Source organism: Triplophysa rosa, linkage group LG1 (assembly GCF_024868665.1).
Source record: "Triplophysa rosa linkage group LG1, Trosa_1v2, whole genome shotgun sequence".
Taxonomy (NCBI): Eukaryota; Metazoa; Chordata; class Actinopteri; order Cypriniformes; family Nemacheilidae; genus Triplophysa; species Triplophysa rosa.
Genome location: NC_079890.1, coordinates 20010020 through 20027442, shown reverse-complemented (window position 1 = coordinate 20027442; position 17423 = coordinate 20010020). Strand labels below are relative to the sequence as shown.

General features: G+C 39.8%; 1 protein-coding gene across 1 annotated transcript; it reads right to left on the bottom strand.

The window, feature by feature from the left end:
* Positions 1 to 6: 6 nt before the first annotated feature.
* On the bottom strand, positions 7 to 16314 carry LOC130553835 (sodium- and chloride-dependent GABA transporter 2-like). The gene is made up of 11 exons (XM_057333007.1): positions 15568 to 16314; positions 15291 to 15425; positions 14931 to 15071; positions 14744 to 14831; positions 13889 to 14021; positions 6410 to 6544; positions 6101 to 6204; positions 5813 to 5937; positions 5597 to 5709; positions 5061 to 5198; positions 7 to 1516 (listed from the first exon to the last, which is right to left on the bottom strand). Exons 1-11 carry the CDS (start codon positions 15701 to 15703, stop codon positions 1448 to 1450), a joined length of 1317 nt encoding a protein of 438 aa, XP_057188990.1. The 5' UTR covers positions 15704 to 16314; the 3' UTR covers positions 7 to 1447.
* Positions 16315 to 17423: the final 1109 nt, after the last annotated feature.

The following is a 17423-nucleotide window of genomic DNA, read 5'->3' as shown; positions in this document are numbered from 1 at the left end:
GTGCTCGGTGTGTTAGATTTGATCCCCACAATGCCCAGAAACCTGTGCTCGGTGTGTTAGATTTGATCCCCACAATGCCCAGAAACCAGTGCTCGGTGTGTTAGATTTGATCCCCACAATGCCCAGAAACCGGCTGTGTGTATTGCCGGACCTCAGATTTACCCAATACCTGTAATGACCCCACAAGTAGGTACTGTGTCATGTTTGAAATTTTTGTAGTGAAATATTTGTAATCTTAACTAATATTTGTTATACAGGCATTTTATTATATGTCAATATATATTTTTAGTTCTGTAGGACCATAGGAAATGGTGGTCCTCATTATGTAGTTATTCAGACAGGTGACCCCCACATTGCATAAAAACAAGTATGTGTGTGTGTGTGTGTGTGTGTGTGTGTGTGTGCATACTTGTCTGTGTACGTACGTGTGTGTTGTGTGTGTGTGCGTGCGTATCCGTGTGTGTGTGTGTGTCTCTATGTCTATGTGTGTTAGTACGTGTGCATATTGTGTGTGTGGTGTGTTTTGTATGTGGGTATGTCTGTCTTCTGTGTTTTCAACCTTTTCTTGTTTTTGCAGGTACAACTTTAATTATTTTGCTTATAGTCAATATGGTCTCATGTACAGCTGCTTTGTAACAATGAAAATTGTAAAAGCGCTTTATAAATAAAGTTGAGTTGAGAGTTGAGTAGTTGATCTGGTGAAGAACAGAAAGCCAGTGGAGCGGTATGGGTAGGAGAGTGATATGATCTGTTAAACTGATGCAGATGATAATCCGAGCTGCTGAGTTTTGAATGGATTGGAGGTGATGAAGAGAATTATTTTGATACCAATGAGGAGGGTGTTGCAGTAGTCATTAGGGGAACTGACGAGGGCATGTATTGTGTTAGGTAAGGAATGGCAAAGTCTGGAGATATTGCAGAGGTGAACGTATGCAGTGCGAATGATATACTATTAAAGTACTTGTAAAAAACAGGAGTACTAATTGAAATGAACAATTATTGTAACGCTCAATTTTCCCTGTAATTAAAGCAACCAATGGAATCATCAAGGCCATGCTCAATACGATATGTGAAAATACTAAACTTAATTTGATTGATGCTTTACCTCTTGCACTAATGAACTATCGCATGCAAACTAACAGAAACACGCATTTAACACCCCATGAAATGCTTACAGGTCGACTTATGCCGGTACCATGCAGCAGAGGCCCATACAAAGGACTCCCATTAGAACAATTGCAAATGGAATTGAGATCATATATGAGAAAACTAATTGCTATCTATAAAGCTTTCTTTGTGCAGGAAAAGAGAAAGGAGACTTGTGAGGAGATGTATGAGGAGACAGAGACCACATGTCCATTTGCCAAAGGGGATCAAGTATATCTAAGGGTATTCAGGAGGAAATGGAATGAACCGAGAAGGGAAGGACCTTATAGAGTGGTAGCAGCTACTTCCACGGCAGTCCAAGTAGAAGGAAAAAGCACCTGATATCACCTGAACCACTGCACAAGAGTTCCTAAAGAAAAAACAGGAACAAGAGCAAGCCAATCAACCAATGAGCAAGAAAGTCTGATAGTTGAATATAATGAATTGCAAAGTGTGGCAGAAGGAATTGAACAAAACAATGAAAAAAAATAACTTTGACAATATGCCTGATTGTTGTATACTTGCTGAAAGTTCAAGCTACAGTCAACACCACCGCCGCCCATAACACAGACTCTCAGCCACACCATCACTCCACCTCCCTTAATCCTTCCTCCCAGAAGGAAGCCCGTGAGCCACGAAGATAAGTTTGTGAGCAGATTCGGCTAATTTCCGCCTATTAGACAGCCTAGTCAGCTCATCGTTTTTTGAATTACATCACGTATAGTTCTTAATCCTTTAAAATAGAGTTTAGGAAGATGTATGTAACCACAGTCGTTAGCTTTGGTTAACGATTGAAGCCTTTTCTCTTGTCAAGAGGCTTAACGCGACCGCCGACTTTGATGAACACTGCTGGCAGCAGCGACGTCTGTGTCTGTACCATTCTTATCAATGACAACATAATCTCGTATCTCCCTGTTCCCAAGTCATAAACCTTGTATCTCCGATTAAACATGGTTTTGGGGAAATGTTGTGTTAATGTTGGTACACAACAGTATATGATAGCAATGTAAGGTATAATACCAACTTTAACGATACAATGTTTAATAACTAAAAAAATATGCAGTTTTTTTAATTTCCTGAAAAAGAATGGTTTTGGAGATACGAGGATTCCGCCCGACAGCGACGATATATGGAGGATGGGAGAGAGTCTGCAGCTCACATGATTATAATCAAATGTTGAAAATCAAATCGGGAAGCTATAGAATTGGCCTCCAGTTCTGACATGTGTTGGTGACCAAATTGGGCTGTAAGAGAAAAGCCCTTTCTTCCTACTTCCTATGGTAATTAATAATAGTGGCATGTGCCTGAGAAGACGAGTATTCAATCTTGGCTGGAAGAAGAGATGTTAGTTGTTCTGTAGTTATTCTGTTGTTGTTCTGCAGGCTTTATGCCTTTGATTGTATCTTTGATACATCCTTTGGAAATGGAACGCACAGTTTTGAGAGTGATTCTTCACAAAACCACAACACAACCCGGTGCACTCCAGTGCACGCCACACTCATACAAACTATTTTTTAAAGCCTGACTTTTACTCAATGTATGAGAAGTAGGCAGTGATTTCAGTCATCAAGAGACTGCGACATCTGTCAGTAGATCGGGTGGCGATCCTCCCATGTCAACTTGCAGAATAAAAACTCACTAAAACATCATAAACTGTGTGGCTTTGAAACTGTGTTTAGCCTATAGGTTGTGGTTAGCGTATTAAAATAAAAGTTATTTGCAAATCATTAAATGCATAATTAAAAATTATACATTTTAAAAGAGAAACTCTTTATCATTATTTGTTTGTTCTTTATTCCTTTACTATTCTCTTTTTGAGAAGATCTTCAAAGTTTACAAAATGGTAACAATGCGTCTGTTCTGTGCTCAAAATTTAAAGAGACAGTGAATCTTAAATTGAAATCGCCATAAAAAATTATGTTATATAACATTTTATCTATGCCTTAATTATGTTGAGGTTGGAATGGACTAAATAACAAATGATTTTTATAAGCTAAAAATTATATAAAAATGTTTTCATTCCTTTATTATATCACAGTTTCGCGCTACCTTTCAATGGTGTCCCACATTGTCCCACACAAGCGGATTACCTGTCCCACATTTGGTTTGTTGGGAGGTGGTCAGTCACCCTAGTTAGACTGTGCTCTTTTGTGTTGTGATTATGTGCGTTTGGGTTGAATAGGTGCATGTGCGCATTTGCGCGGAACGTTTGTATACTTTAACCACCTCTGAGGATAGTGGGGGTCTCGAGTCACTGTCACTGTTATTTTGGGGGCCTTGGCCTGAAAAGTTTGGGAACCCCTGTCCTACAGTATATAAAATTATAGTATTATAATAAAAACTTAAATGTTTATCCTTGTATTTTATTGTAACTTTACTCTTCAACTGACTTCTGATTACCGGTAAGTTTTAGTAACAGGGTTTGTTTTCCAAATCGTTGGCCAACAGGTTGGATAAAGTGATGGACCTTGTCATCCATCTGGACCAGACCTATCGTGTTCCAGATAGATCGATCTTTGATAACATCTCTTTAATTCAACACATTTTAGAGCTATCAAATTTGTCTAATTTGGATTTTGGTCTGATTTCATTGGACCAAGAAAAGGCATTTGATAGGGTTGAGCACATGTATTTGTGGAGAACAATGTCGGCCTTTGGTTTTTTCCAAAAGTTCATAGATATGATCAAAGTACTCTATAGTGTAGCTCCCTTTCAGGTTCATAGGGGTATGAGACGGGGTGCTCTGTGTCTGGAATGTTAAACTATTTGGCCATTGAGCCTTTGTTACACCAGTTAAGATTAAATATACATGGTTTATCTTTACCCAATTGTAAAAACAATATTCACCTGTCAGCCTACGCTGATGATGTGATGGTGATTTACAGGTTCTGCTTAGAATAATTAAAGAATGTACGCTGCGGTCTTCTGCTAGAATTAACTGGGCAAAATGTGAGACATTTCTAGTTGGTCAATGGACTGGTGGCAATCCAGTTCTGTCTAATGGGCTGGTCTGGGGAAGAGGAGGTATTAAATATTTGGGAGTTTTTCTAGGTGATGATGATGCAACAGAAAAACTGGGAAGGGGTCTGTGATAAAATGAAGAGTCGTCTTGATAAATGGAAATGGTTGACTCCGAATATGTTCTATAGGGGACGTACCCTTGTTGTAAATTATTTGGTAGCATCCTCCCTTTGGCGCCGACTGGCCTGTGTTGATCCTCCAATTCATCTGTTAGCTAAGATTCAAGCCATTCTCGTGGACTTCTTCTTGGACAATCTGCACTGGGTGCAGCAGAGTGTTCTATATCTGCCCAACGACGAAGGAGGACAATGACTGATACACTTGCAAAAGCAGAACTGCTGCCTTTCGGCTACAGTTTCTACAAAGACTTTTTGATGGTTCACCTAATTTTAGTTTGAGAGCTGTTGCTTGCGCTATACTCCAAAACTACAGTATAGTATAACTTCTATACAGAAGTCTTGGGTTAGATAAACATCTTTTTTGCTGAACACTTTGAAAATGGACTTATCTAAAGAGCATCCTTCTACAGAGACCTTCTTAAGCTGAGTGGAATGTTTCATATTCAGAAGGCCGAAAGTTCATGTTCGCTCTACTGGTTGCTGGAATAACCTCGGGTACTTGGACCTCGTCTAGATGTGGCTAAGAACTGCAATCTACATAGACTCAGTTCTGCACAGTAGTGGAACATTGTATGCTTTCTTTGAAGGAAATTAGGTGTTTTCGTTGTAATTATTATTATTATTATTTATTTATTTACAACTTTTTTATGTTTGTAGTGTTAATTAATTTACTGTTAATAAAGTCTTTTTCAAAATTCTATTCGTGCTCTCTCGCTCTCTCTCAAACACACACACACACACACACACACACACACACACACACACTCCTCTGACCTCTGTAACCATGGCGAGTTGGCTGCAGAAGCAAATCAGGCAGAAGAGCAGGAGGAAAATTTCTTGACGCCCAGCTTTACGTAGTGTCTTGGGGAACAAGTCTGTCACTGATGTTATGATAACCTCCATCATAACGAACTTTAAGGGATAACATATGCACAACATGAGTGCATTGAAAATAGTAAAAATTATGGTCCTCAAATCTGATTAGACAAAAGGCATTAAGAGTGCTGATTTATACACACACATCCTTAAAGGGATAGTTCACCCAAAAATGAAAATTCTGTCATCATTTACTGCCATATGGAAAAATAAAAATACTATGGGAGTCAATGTCAATTACTGACATTCTTTCAAATATCTTCCTTTGTGAACAAAGAAATGTATACAGGTTTGGAACAATCCGAGGGGGAGTAAATTATGACAGAATTTTCATTTTGGGGGAATTATCCCTTTAAGTGCTGTACATCAGCAGGCTGTGACTGTCTGTGTTCCACAGCATAAACAAAGCCATGTGAACATGAATTTAAACTCACCTGTGTGTCTAGACCCAGCAAAAGAATCATGATGAAGAAACACACAGCCCACAACTGAGGAAGAGGCATCATAGCAACTGCCTGTGGATAAGCTATGAACGCTAGACCTGGACCTGAAACAGACAGATATCTGAGATTGAGTGTTTAGTATTCAGGATCATTGCTTTAGTTAGTGAACCCATTACTCATCATGTACTTCAAAAAATGATGCAGTACCTGATTCTGCCACCTCCTCAATAGGGACGCCCAGCTCATGAGCCATGAAGCCCAGGACTGAGAACACAGCAAAACCAGCCACCAAGCTGGTGCCACTGTTCAGTAGGCACAACCAAAAGCAGTCTCTGACAAGGCAAACATAGATTATACAAACACACAAGACAAAAGAAAGTGCATGCCACAACAAATACTTATGTTCATCTAAAAGTCTATGAGTAAACAGATGTTAATACTCATTTATGAGTCAGTCATTCATTCATTTTATCTATAGACAGTAGCAATACTAACCTGTAGCAGTTGTTGTTGTATTTATTATAGCTGCCAAGTACAATGAGACTGCCACTACACAAACTGTAGGAGAAAAATATTTGAGTTCCAGCCTCCATCCAAACCTACAGACACAACATCCAGATTTCAGTGCACCATTATAAAATTATCTTATCACTAATTAATTTACAGTAAACTTGTGAGTAAAATCAAATACATTTTTATAGAAAACATAGGTTACGTTTGAAATAAAAAAGTTGTCCCACTTGTGTATGATATTATATACAAAGTATGTTGTTTGGGTAGCAGGTGGCAGATTGTGTGGGGTACCTGTGGGTCAGTGAGACGGGATGGTTCAGGGTACAGGTAAAACATGATCCCCTGTAGGGCTCCAGGAAGAGTCAACCCACGGATCAGCAACACCAGTAACATCACATAAGGAAATGTGGCTGTGAAATACACCACCTACAGTAAAAGCACAACACAGTTAGTGCTTTTACATCATGAATCAAAAGTAAAAAAATATTATTTATTGGTGCTCTGAGGGTGTTGTCAGTGTCTGGGATAATGTTATACAGCTTAGCCTTCAACATGTCAGAGGCTGAATCCAAAATTACCTACTTCCATACTACTGTATACAGTATAGTGGGCGAAAACCAGTATGTGTGTGAATAGTATGTCAAAAACAAAACAGTAGGTGAGAAATACCCGAATGGTCCACTGCTTCCACCAAGATTTGTGAGTGTGCATTGGATGGACTCTATTCTACCCCATGATGCCACGGGAGCCAAGCAACTGCCAAAATCTGAGATGTTGAAAGTAGTGGAAATGTCTCGGTTAGCATAGAAAACTCTAATAAATGAAGATGGCATGCGCCCAGGAACCTGAGAGGCATCTCCCAGTCAGTGCAGCACTGTGGCCCGAGAGACATAGCGTCTTATTCCCTCCATCAGAGAACAGAGGTTACAGTCCTAACAGAGATGTTACCTTTCTGTCTGTCTCCCTACGTTATGTCGAAACAACTCTATACAAAATACCAGCACTGAACCGTGTCACGACCTTGAGCAGAGCGACACTGACTGGCCTAAGCGTGTCACTATTGAATGTACATAGATGTGCGACGCCCCATCTGAGGGGTGCACACATGAAAGGTGGATCAGTCCACTGCAGGGAGAACACAGGTTTACCAGAGGTGGGTAGAGTAGCCAAAATCTTTACTCAAGTAAAAGTACAAGTAACTAGAGAAATTGTTACTCAAGTAAAAGTAAAAGTCACTATTTTAAAAATTACTTGAGTAAAAGAAAAAAAGTATGCAATGAAAAAACTACTCAAGTAGCTAGTTACTTAGTTACTTTGTATCTGATTATATACTGTAGGCCTACTACATAAAATTAATATTAACGTCAGTATTTTAATATTACATTTTTATCAATATTTTTAATTATCATAAGCAGATATCTTTGCAATATACTAGAGAGACTAAAGAATAGACAAACACAGAAGAGACAAGCATTTCTGTAAATTTCATCTAGTCCTGATGTCAATGTAGTTTACACAACTTATTTAGAATAATAGACCATGTCAAACTAAAGCATGAACTAAACTCAGAGCATTTCCTAAGATGATCTAGAACATCTGCAGTGCTCTCTTAAATGAAATACACATTTTTGAACAAAGCTCATGTTTTCTCGTGTTGTGTCACGTGTGTGTTGTGAAACGCTCTTACTTGTAAACAAACAGTAAACAGTGAACCACACGCCCATCAACACGTTTTCTTCCTTCTGTTCTTCAAATGTATATTTCTGCAAGCCCACGTCTCTGTGTCTGACAGGTAACGCGCATGTTGCGGTGTCTGACGAACAGGTCGCGCGGGTGCGCGCATATGGCGTTCATTTATCATTGCTGGCAAACAATATGAAACATTTGCAGTTTTGATTGTATAGATATAGATTAATATCCACTTCATCCAACGCTCTTTGTGTTCTGCGTGTTCTTAAGTTTCGCGCAACGAGGAGTGAGTAATCCTGCTTCAGATGATTCAGATCGTGCTGCGAACTGAACAAATCATTTGAACTGATTCATTAGCCTATTCAAATGGTTTTGCCCATTGTTCAATTAATGCTTTCAAAAGAATCGACTCAAACGAATCGATCACTCGGGAATGCCCGTAAAAAGAGACGACAACCTTGAAATAAACAACGCGTTTTAAAAAACATATTTTAAAATGAAGGAACGAAGGAACGTCACGCAATGTAAGTTATGTAACGAAGTAAAAGTACAGATTTTCTATTAGAAATTTACTCAAGTAAGAGTAAAAGTACACACTTTTAATTTTACTTAAAAAGTACATATTTTCCAAAATGTTACTCAAGTAAATGTAACGAAGTAAATGTAGCGCGTTACTACCCACCTCTGAGGTTTACCAACAGTGTCTTTACACTACCCTTCCCTTCTGCTGGCCGCAAAGCAGACAAAGAGCTGCTCAGAGCTGCAGAAGCTCTTTGTGCAGCCCAAGTAGAGGCGCATACTGGGGACAGCAAGAAGAAAGAAGGTTGGGTCTTCCTCCCCAGTGGGGAGCACCTGCAGGTTCACCCCGGTCCCAAACTTGAGGGCAACCGGACACCGAGAGTGCGAGCGCCACCAAGAGAGCAGTCTTAATCATCAGATGAGGCATACTGGAGTTTGTATAAACTGCTACAGTTGTCATAATTTATATAAAGTTATATAATTAAAAATAATCTTGTTTACACTCCAGTACACACTAACCATAATAATTCATTTGCATTAGAGGATGAAGGTCTGCCGTGACAGAGGTAGAGAATGGAAACATTAGGCCCACAGTTTCAAATATATCCATTTTCATTTTTTATTTGAATTTGTTAGCTAAAAGGCCTTGGCTTTCCAAATGTTAAAAGAGGTGGAAAAGGCCTATCCTGAAAGGCCAATTGTAATTTGGAGAAAGACCTTTCAATACTAAACTGTAAGAGGAGGCTGATGATAAGAAAGACATTTTTTTAAGGAATACAGTCAGTATGAAAATCCTTAAGTCTAAGTTTTTTAATGTATATTTTATGTAAATGAGAATAAAGTAATAATAAGAATTGAAATATGTGAACAGTATGCCATCGGTGATCCCATTGGGGGTCACATAATAAAGCTGTCAGGGGACAGAAGGACTCAGATGCAGGATAGTGTGAGAAGATTATTTATTCTAAACGGAAAACAGAGCAAAACTAAAACAAAAGGATAACAGAAAAGGCAGAGCACTCCGAGTGTCTGCGTCCGCTGGGACAGTGGACAGAGAGGACAGCCGAAGGACGTCCGACCAAACGCTCTCTATACGGTCTCACTGTCCGGAAGAGTGGGGATTATTTCCTCGCCTGATGGCCCTGGACAAAAATGTAATAAAGTCTCTTTTAAGACACACATTTTGCAGCCACAAATCACACAAGACATACACACATAGACCAAAAGAAAAGACAGGATTAAATAGGAAAAGGGGAAAGAGGAAAAGGTGCAGGCTGAATGGGTGCGAGGTGCCGCAATTAGCTAATAGCTGCCCAGCCGGGGGGGATGAAGAAGCAGGTCAGTTTCAGAGGTAGGTCGGAAGTGGACAGCCAAACCTTCTGACCGCGCATGTAAAGTGGGGGTTAAAAGCGGCGGCGGTCAGCCGATGCCTTGTTACGTTCGCTCGTACGGACGAGGGCTCATCTAGCGATCCTCCACGTGCGGAGGCATCTACAGATGAATGCGTGAGCGGAGGGGACAGTGGTGTCGGACTCCTGTGAGGGGAATAACGAGGGTTGGTAGCCTAAACAGCACTGGATGGGCGATAACCCCGTAGACGACACCAGGAGGGAGTTGTGAGTGTACTCGACCATAGCTAGTTTGGAACTCCAAGACAGCGGTTCCGCTAAGGCCACGCAGTCCATGAAAGTCCCCCTCTGCCCCAGAGTCAATGAGAGCCTTGACCGAGTGACTCAGCCCCCCCGACTGGAGGACGGCCGGAAGAGCCGTCCGACCACTAGAGGGACAAGGGGCAGTGGTTGTGCTTACCCTGTGAGGCATCGCTACGGCAGGAAGTTGCCTCCGTAGTGGGCAGGCGGTGACGCCGCTCCTGAGCTGAGAGATGGGCGCAGCCAATCTGCATCGGTTCCTCCTCGGGGAAGACGAGTCAAGGAGGCATTACGAATCTGGCTGTGGGAGGCGGCCCGTAGTTGTCCCCCGCATTAGTCCCTCGGCGGTGTTGAGACCGAAGCCCCATGCGGAAGTCGACCTGCGTAGCAAGATCAACCAAGCCATCGAGTGTAGCGGGGAGTTCCAGCGAGTAAATCTCATCCTTAATGTGCTCCGCCAACCTTAAAAATAAAAAGCACCTTATCATTCCAGCTACTAGAGGAGGCGAGTGTGCGGAACTCGATGCCGTATTCCGACACCGACCTTGGACCCTTGCGAAGCAGCGACAGTGCTCGAGCCGCCTCGTTGCCCAACGCCAACCTGTCAAAAACCTTGCGCAGCTCCTGAGATAAACTGTCGTAGGAGGTACAACACTCGTTCTTATTGTCCCACACCGCTGTTCCCCACTCCCTGGCGATGCCAGCCAGGTGCATGATCACAAACGCTAGCTTGGACTGTCCGGTGGAGAAGCAGGAGGGCTGCAATGAGAAAGTCGTGGAGCATTGTGACAAGAAGGATCGGCAGAAGGTGGGCTCATCCGCGTATGGAGTCGGAGGATTGAGGCGAGGTTCAGCACAGCGTGCCGCAGACGCTTCTGTCATGGCTGGAGCCGCGCTCGTGGCCTGGATCTGGTCGAGTCGTTGGGCGATATCGGCAAGCTGCTGCGCCAGGTTGGCTACTCCCTGGGGGTCTCCGTGATCTCCTCCTGCCAGCCTGGGATTTGAACTTGCAACCTTTGAGTTTTAAGTCTGGCTCTCTAACTATAAGGCCACAACTATCCTTGACCAAATGCATCAAATATTGCATAATAAGTGGATAAGAGTAATGATATTCAATTGCTCAATAAATTGTTCTGCAGTTAAAATACTTCACTATAAACATCATTTAACAGTTGGAAATTGTAAGGTATGCATATACATCCAGTGATATTTGGAGATGTTTTAATTTAAAGTATATGCAGAATTCAATATAAATACATAAAGTTTAACAATACCAGCTTACATTGTTTTATTTCATTTTAAAAGGTTAAATAAAAAAGTTAATAAAATTAGTTGTGAATGTTTAATTGCGATGGGTGAGAAGAAACACGTCTCAGCACTTCACAAACAAGGGATCCTGCCGACTACGCCAGAATGTGACAGAGCGGTACCAGTTTTGGACACAAGCCCAAGCTTTAAACAATTAGAAAATCTGACTACGCCACGCCAGGAATTACACCCAGGGAAAATACTTAAAACCGTATAAGACACACAGTTTCAGTCCCTTAAAAGAGAGGTAGGCATGAGACGTGGGTAAAATATAAAAATACAAATCTTTATTTACACAAAAATCCTTACAATATTCTAAGCAGTAAAAGACACCAATGGCAGCACCGCTCAAAATACAGAGAACACAATAGAACAAACAATAGAAACAAACAAGTTTGAAGAAATGTAAAATGAAACAAAAACAAAAACAAAACAAAAAGTAAATACCCGCAGGGCTGAGGCTCCCAACATGAGGAAATATGATGGAGTTGGATTCTTACAAGAGGAGCACTCCACACACACTCACACCAATGTGCACTCGAATCACACTACCAAACGCTCAAGGTGTTACACAGCACACAATGAAGAAACACCACCACAGAACAAGATCCTTTCACCCGTGGGACCCCAGCTTCTGCAATAAATCCAAAAAGTAGTTACAACCAATCAACTTAATAAACAAAAGAAACAATTAGATAAAGCAACAGCTCCATAAAGAGCAACTCATTAGTTCTCTCCAAAAATTAACTAAAAGGGAGCGGGGCTCTAAGAGCGCAAGGTAACCAGACGAGAGCAGTCCCCTTTAAAAAGTGGTAATGATGGCATCTAGGCAGTGATACAGTACAACGCCGCAGCACTTAAGCCTCGTTCACATTACAAGCGACAAAGCGACATGATTCCATTCATTTCAATGGAGAGCTGGCGACTTCCGGCTACACGAGCAGTCGCAACCATTGGCAACCAGATGGGCGTGTCAAGCGACACAACAAAGTTGAGAAATCTTCAACTTCATGCAAATGAAGAGCGACTTTCAGAAGCGACAGCCAATAGGAAGATGGTAGAGCTAACGTGATCAGTGATCAGAAAGGAGGGAACGAGACATTGTGTCCTTCTTGCCACAATGCTTCGCCGTCCGCTGCAGCGACCGGGAATGCCTCTCAGGTTCCTCAGCCCAAAAGGTGAATGAATGGGCTCACCATCTTCCTTTTTATACCCGTATGTACGGGGTGGAGACTGGCATGCCACAGCATTCGCCAACTTCATTGGCCTTTAAAAAGTACAATCAGAGATGATAGGTTCTCAAGATCAAACCCCATTCTGTCGGTTCGACACAACGTCTCGTTCCCTCCATCAAGGAACTGAGGTTACATACGTAACCAAGACATTCTCTACATAACACAGGGGATATAGAGCACATTAGTAAATTCACTGTATGCAGAGCAGTAAAGCAAGTGTGCCTCACTCTTAAGCGATCTGCAGCCATGTTGCTTTTTTTGGTGCCGTGTTCGATGGCTGGCAGGGCGGCCACCTCGCCATGAGCAGAGCCCTGGGAAGGCAGATAGCCCTGTTGACTTACCTGCCTGATTACATCGCACATATAAAATAATGAATGCTAATGCTTAAACTCCCCTTGTGGTCAAAATCAAGTTTTTAATGTTTAATAAACTATGTGCAAATTATCATCTTAAACCATTGCGGTTGTTTGAGCTCTGCTTGTGCAACACGAGCACGCACTGTTTTCACATAGAATGTGGCAATTATGTAACTACAACCAATGGTCCGAGCTAATGCAATTGAATGGAGGTGGGGTTAATTTGCATATTCATGAATCCAAATAATCGAATGCAGTGGGACTTTTTCTAGTCGCCTAGGAAACAGTAGTGACTTCTGTTTCACGTTAGTATGTCCCACTATGTGCATACTGGTTTGCTACACATTAAAAAAGTAAATACAAGACATACTTTTCAGGTATGGTATAAGTAGGCGAATTGGGACTCAGATAATGGCATGGTCTAAATTATGGACCATTTACCTTGCTAGGACACAGATAATGCTACCTTACCTTGCTACCAACCTATGAATGATACATCAGTTAATCATCTGCTGTTGTCCACTCAATTTTACATCTGCTACTTACCTCATTGCCATCATCAGTTAAGTTTATTGAAGCACAACAGAGACACACTGTTGGTTTTACAACTTATCTCTCTGGAATCATACTGTGACAATATAACTCTGATCATGTTTTACACCTTGTCTAACGTGGTTTTGGTGATCAAATGCCAAGCTGTACACATGGTTAAAAACATTTGTACAGGATCACAAAAAAAGCATATGGAGGTAGTCAGAAGCAGATGACCATTCCTCCACTGTAGTGTAAACACTAATCTAAAAGAAAACCAACTCACTGATACAAGAACCACAAAGCAAAACAAAGTTTTTAAGATGAATTAAAAACAATTGTCACCCTTGTGTTGCTTAAAGGAGTAAGTAATTTCATTTTGTAATGTACAATGAATATTTTTACAAAGCACTGCATAATCTTAATAAATGGTATTGTTAAAGTAGACAAAACTATCATTAATTAAATTATATTCTTACACACCTTGCCTGTAGATTTGACTCCTTTCCAGATACAAAAATAACATGTGATCCACATTGGAATGAGACACAGTACAATCTTCCAGTTGATGGTACCCATCTGCTCAATACCTCCAGATAGAACCAGAACTCTGCGTCTGTACAATGTAATATTATAGAGAAAGCAGAAGTAAACCTTTTGTGGTGTTTTATTACTATAAATCCAAGGTTTTATTAATGTATTATGTTATCTTGCTAAACAAAGCAAATGCAGAATGTTCATAAGAGATCATTTTTAAAATTATATTTGGTAACACTTTACGGTAAGGGTACATGAATGATCATGAATTCAGGCATACATTCATGCATGGACTAAACATTACTTGACGCATTAATACCTCATGATTATTATTAGTCATCAACTATGTTTTTGTTATATTGTTTATGTGCAAGGCTAGTTGAAGCAGGCTACACAAATCACTTTTCTTACGGTCGGTGAATATAGGCTAAACTGCAATGACAGAGAATTAGGAGAAAATAAATACGTTTGAAATAAATGAATAAAATGTCACGACAGGATTTTAAATAACACACTTTTAGTCAATGATTGGGAGACTTGGATACTTTATTGAATATATCATGATCATACGTAATAAGTCATAATTCATAATGATGTACCCATCTTAGTTAATGTTTTAATTAAGACTTTATTCTTTCATGAAGTCATGAATGTAAGACTTTGAACTCAGGTTATTTCCTGATAATTCATGAGGTATTAATGCGTCAAGTAATATTTAGTCCATGCATGAATGTATGCCTGAATTCATGATCATTCATGTACCCTTACCCTAAAGTGTTACCTTATATTTTATTTATTTACTCCCAGAACTCAGTAGCTGCGGAGATCGAATTCATTCTTGCTGTGTGGTTGAGGGTCTGATTCCTTGCAGCAAGATTAACACAGTCATCTAACACATAGAAAAACATAAAGAGTATTACCTTTTTTAGACACTGTATAGTGAATTTGATCATGTTATATTTTTTAATTGATCTATTTTTCTTATCACCTGTGTTCCAGGTGTTGTCACAGCTGGCCCATGGCAGTTGGGGGATAAAAGAGAAGATGAGATAGAAAAGTGCCCAGGCCAGAATGATGATGTAACACATGCAGCTGTACACCAATATAAGCTGTCCTGCATAACCAATACCTGGCAAAAGATAACAAAATACAACTAAAAAGACTAAAGAGAAGTTAATTTGAAACTCATGTTCATTAAAATTCAAAGATTTAGCCAGTCTTATTGACCAAATAGAAAAAAACATTATAAAATGCATATTATTCAACCACTGTAACATGCAAACCAGCACAAAGTCAAATGAAAGTTGTACATAAAAAAGTTAAAAGACAGTCTTTTACAATGCCTCACCCCCAGCCAGTGGACAGAGGCGATGCCAACATGTAATGGCACCTTCGCGTGTACACTGTCCCATTGCCATCTCTAGCAGGAATAGAGGAACCCCACAGGTCCCCACAAACACCAGATAGGGTATTAGAAACGCGCCTGAGAAAAATACCATAGACATACACTAAAGTGAAAAGTTGAATTAAAAATGACATCCATTTCGTAACTGTCAAGAACTATCTATGTTCATCGATATGCAATCAGCAAATTTAAATGCAAACAGAAAACCTCTTTCTCCTACCTCCTCCGTTTTTGTAGCAGAGGTATGGAAACCTCCACACGTTCCCCAGACCAACCACATTCCCTGCTACAGCCAGAAGAAACTCTGCTTTACTCCCCCAGTGCCCTCTCTCCTTGATCCGCCCTGCTCTGCACATACTGCACTGCTTTGAGATTTAGATGTGCAGTAAATTGTGGTTGCTATTTATAAAATAAAAATGACATCATTTGGTAAAACAAGTCCTTGGAAAAATGTAAAAGGTGAAAAATGTGTCACACTGGAAGCATGTAGGCCTTGGATTAGAATCTGGATTAAAAGAAAAAAATGAACATGTTTTTAGATCTAGCCTCCTGTCAGGGCTTGTCCAGGATTTCATGGGGTGGCTATACAACTAAAACAAGCAAATCTTAACAATTGCAGTTGCATTGTCAGGACTAAGAACATAATGGGAACATGCTCCTGATGGAATGCTGTTTGAGACAGTAAACTTATTTAGTTGAAGGGCTAAATAAATTAAGATGTTTTTCTCAATGGTTTACAGATCAAGACAATCACAGTTTGGATCTTATTATGGTTTTGAGGCATGGTTCATTTTTCTGAGGAGCAAAAAAGGGTGACTGACTTTACTTTTCATTCAACCAATTTCACAAACATCCAAAATGCCCATGTATTCAAAAGGTGATGATACTTTCTTTCTTTAAACACTAGTAAATAAATAAGTGTTCACAACAATTATTTCTAAAACTTTTTGACATTATTTCTCTGTATTGTTGACATGTCCCGTTTGTTATGCCAACAAACAGACAGCAGTTTACTTTTACTTTCATAAATGCACACGCAGAGATCAGAAACTTCATAAGGAGTTTTTTAATAAAGTTGTTGTGTCTTTTGAACCTTTTGAAAAGGATCGCAGTTCACTCCCATTGTAACCTGTAAATTCAAAATAGCACTTTTAAAAATGTCAGTGCTTTGATTCTGAAGATAAAGGAAAGCCATCAAGCATTCAAATGACACAAGAGTGAGTAAAAAATGAGCAAATAAAAAATTTAAAATCTGTAAAACAATGATACAACATGATGCATGTTGTATTATTTAATGACTCGCAGTAAGTGATTTCTTGATTTTGGCATTTTAATCTTTAGTCGTACAAATATTAATTATTGCTATCCGCAATGTAATTATTACTACTGTTTTTATTTAGTAATTACATATCCACTTGTGTGTGTTAGTACGTGTGCATATTGTGTGTGTGTGGTGTGTTTTGCATATGGGTATGTCTGTCTTCTGTGTTTTCACCTTTTTCTTGTTTTTGTTATAGTCAATGTGTCTCATGTACAGCTGCTTTGTAACAATGCAAATGGTAAAAAGCGCTATATAAATAAAGTTGAGTTGTAAACATAAAAAGGTTCTTATGTCAAATTCATAAATTCTTATAAAAATGTTCACCCAAAAAATGAAAATTCTCACAACCGTCATGCCCTCCCAAAAAAGGCATACTTTCTTTATCCAATGAAACAATATATTTTTTAAATATGCCATCACTTTGTGTCCCTGCACAGGACTAAACATGTACATTTTGCCTGTTCAGAAAGAATACTTTGCATTGATAATGAAGCCTACAAAAATAATGTTCAGTCTGCTTACCTTACGCTGATTCACAATGGTAAAAGCTTACAACAAAACCGAAAGTGAAGGAACCGGTATTACAACATTTTTTTGTTTCACCAGGTGAAGCCTAAATGAATATGAGCTTCCAAAGCATTTGCAGGAATCAACTTGAATCCAAGATCTATTTAAAAATGCATATGGCATTCGAAGCTCCAGCAACAACAGCTAACCTTGACAAATGTGTTTATAGCTTAATAAAATAATTAAAG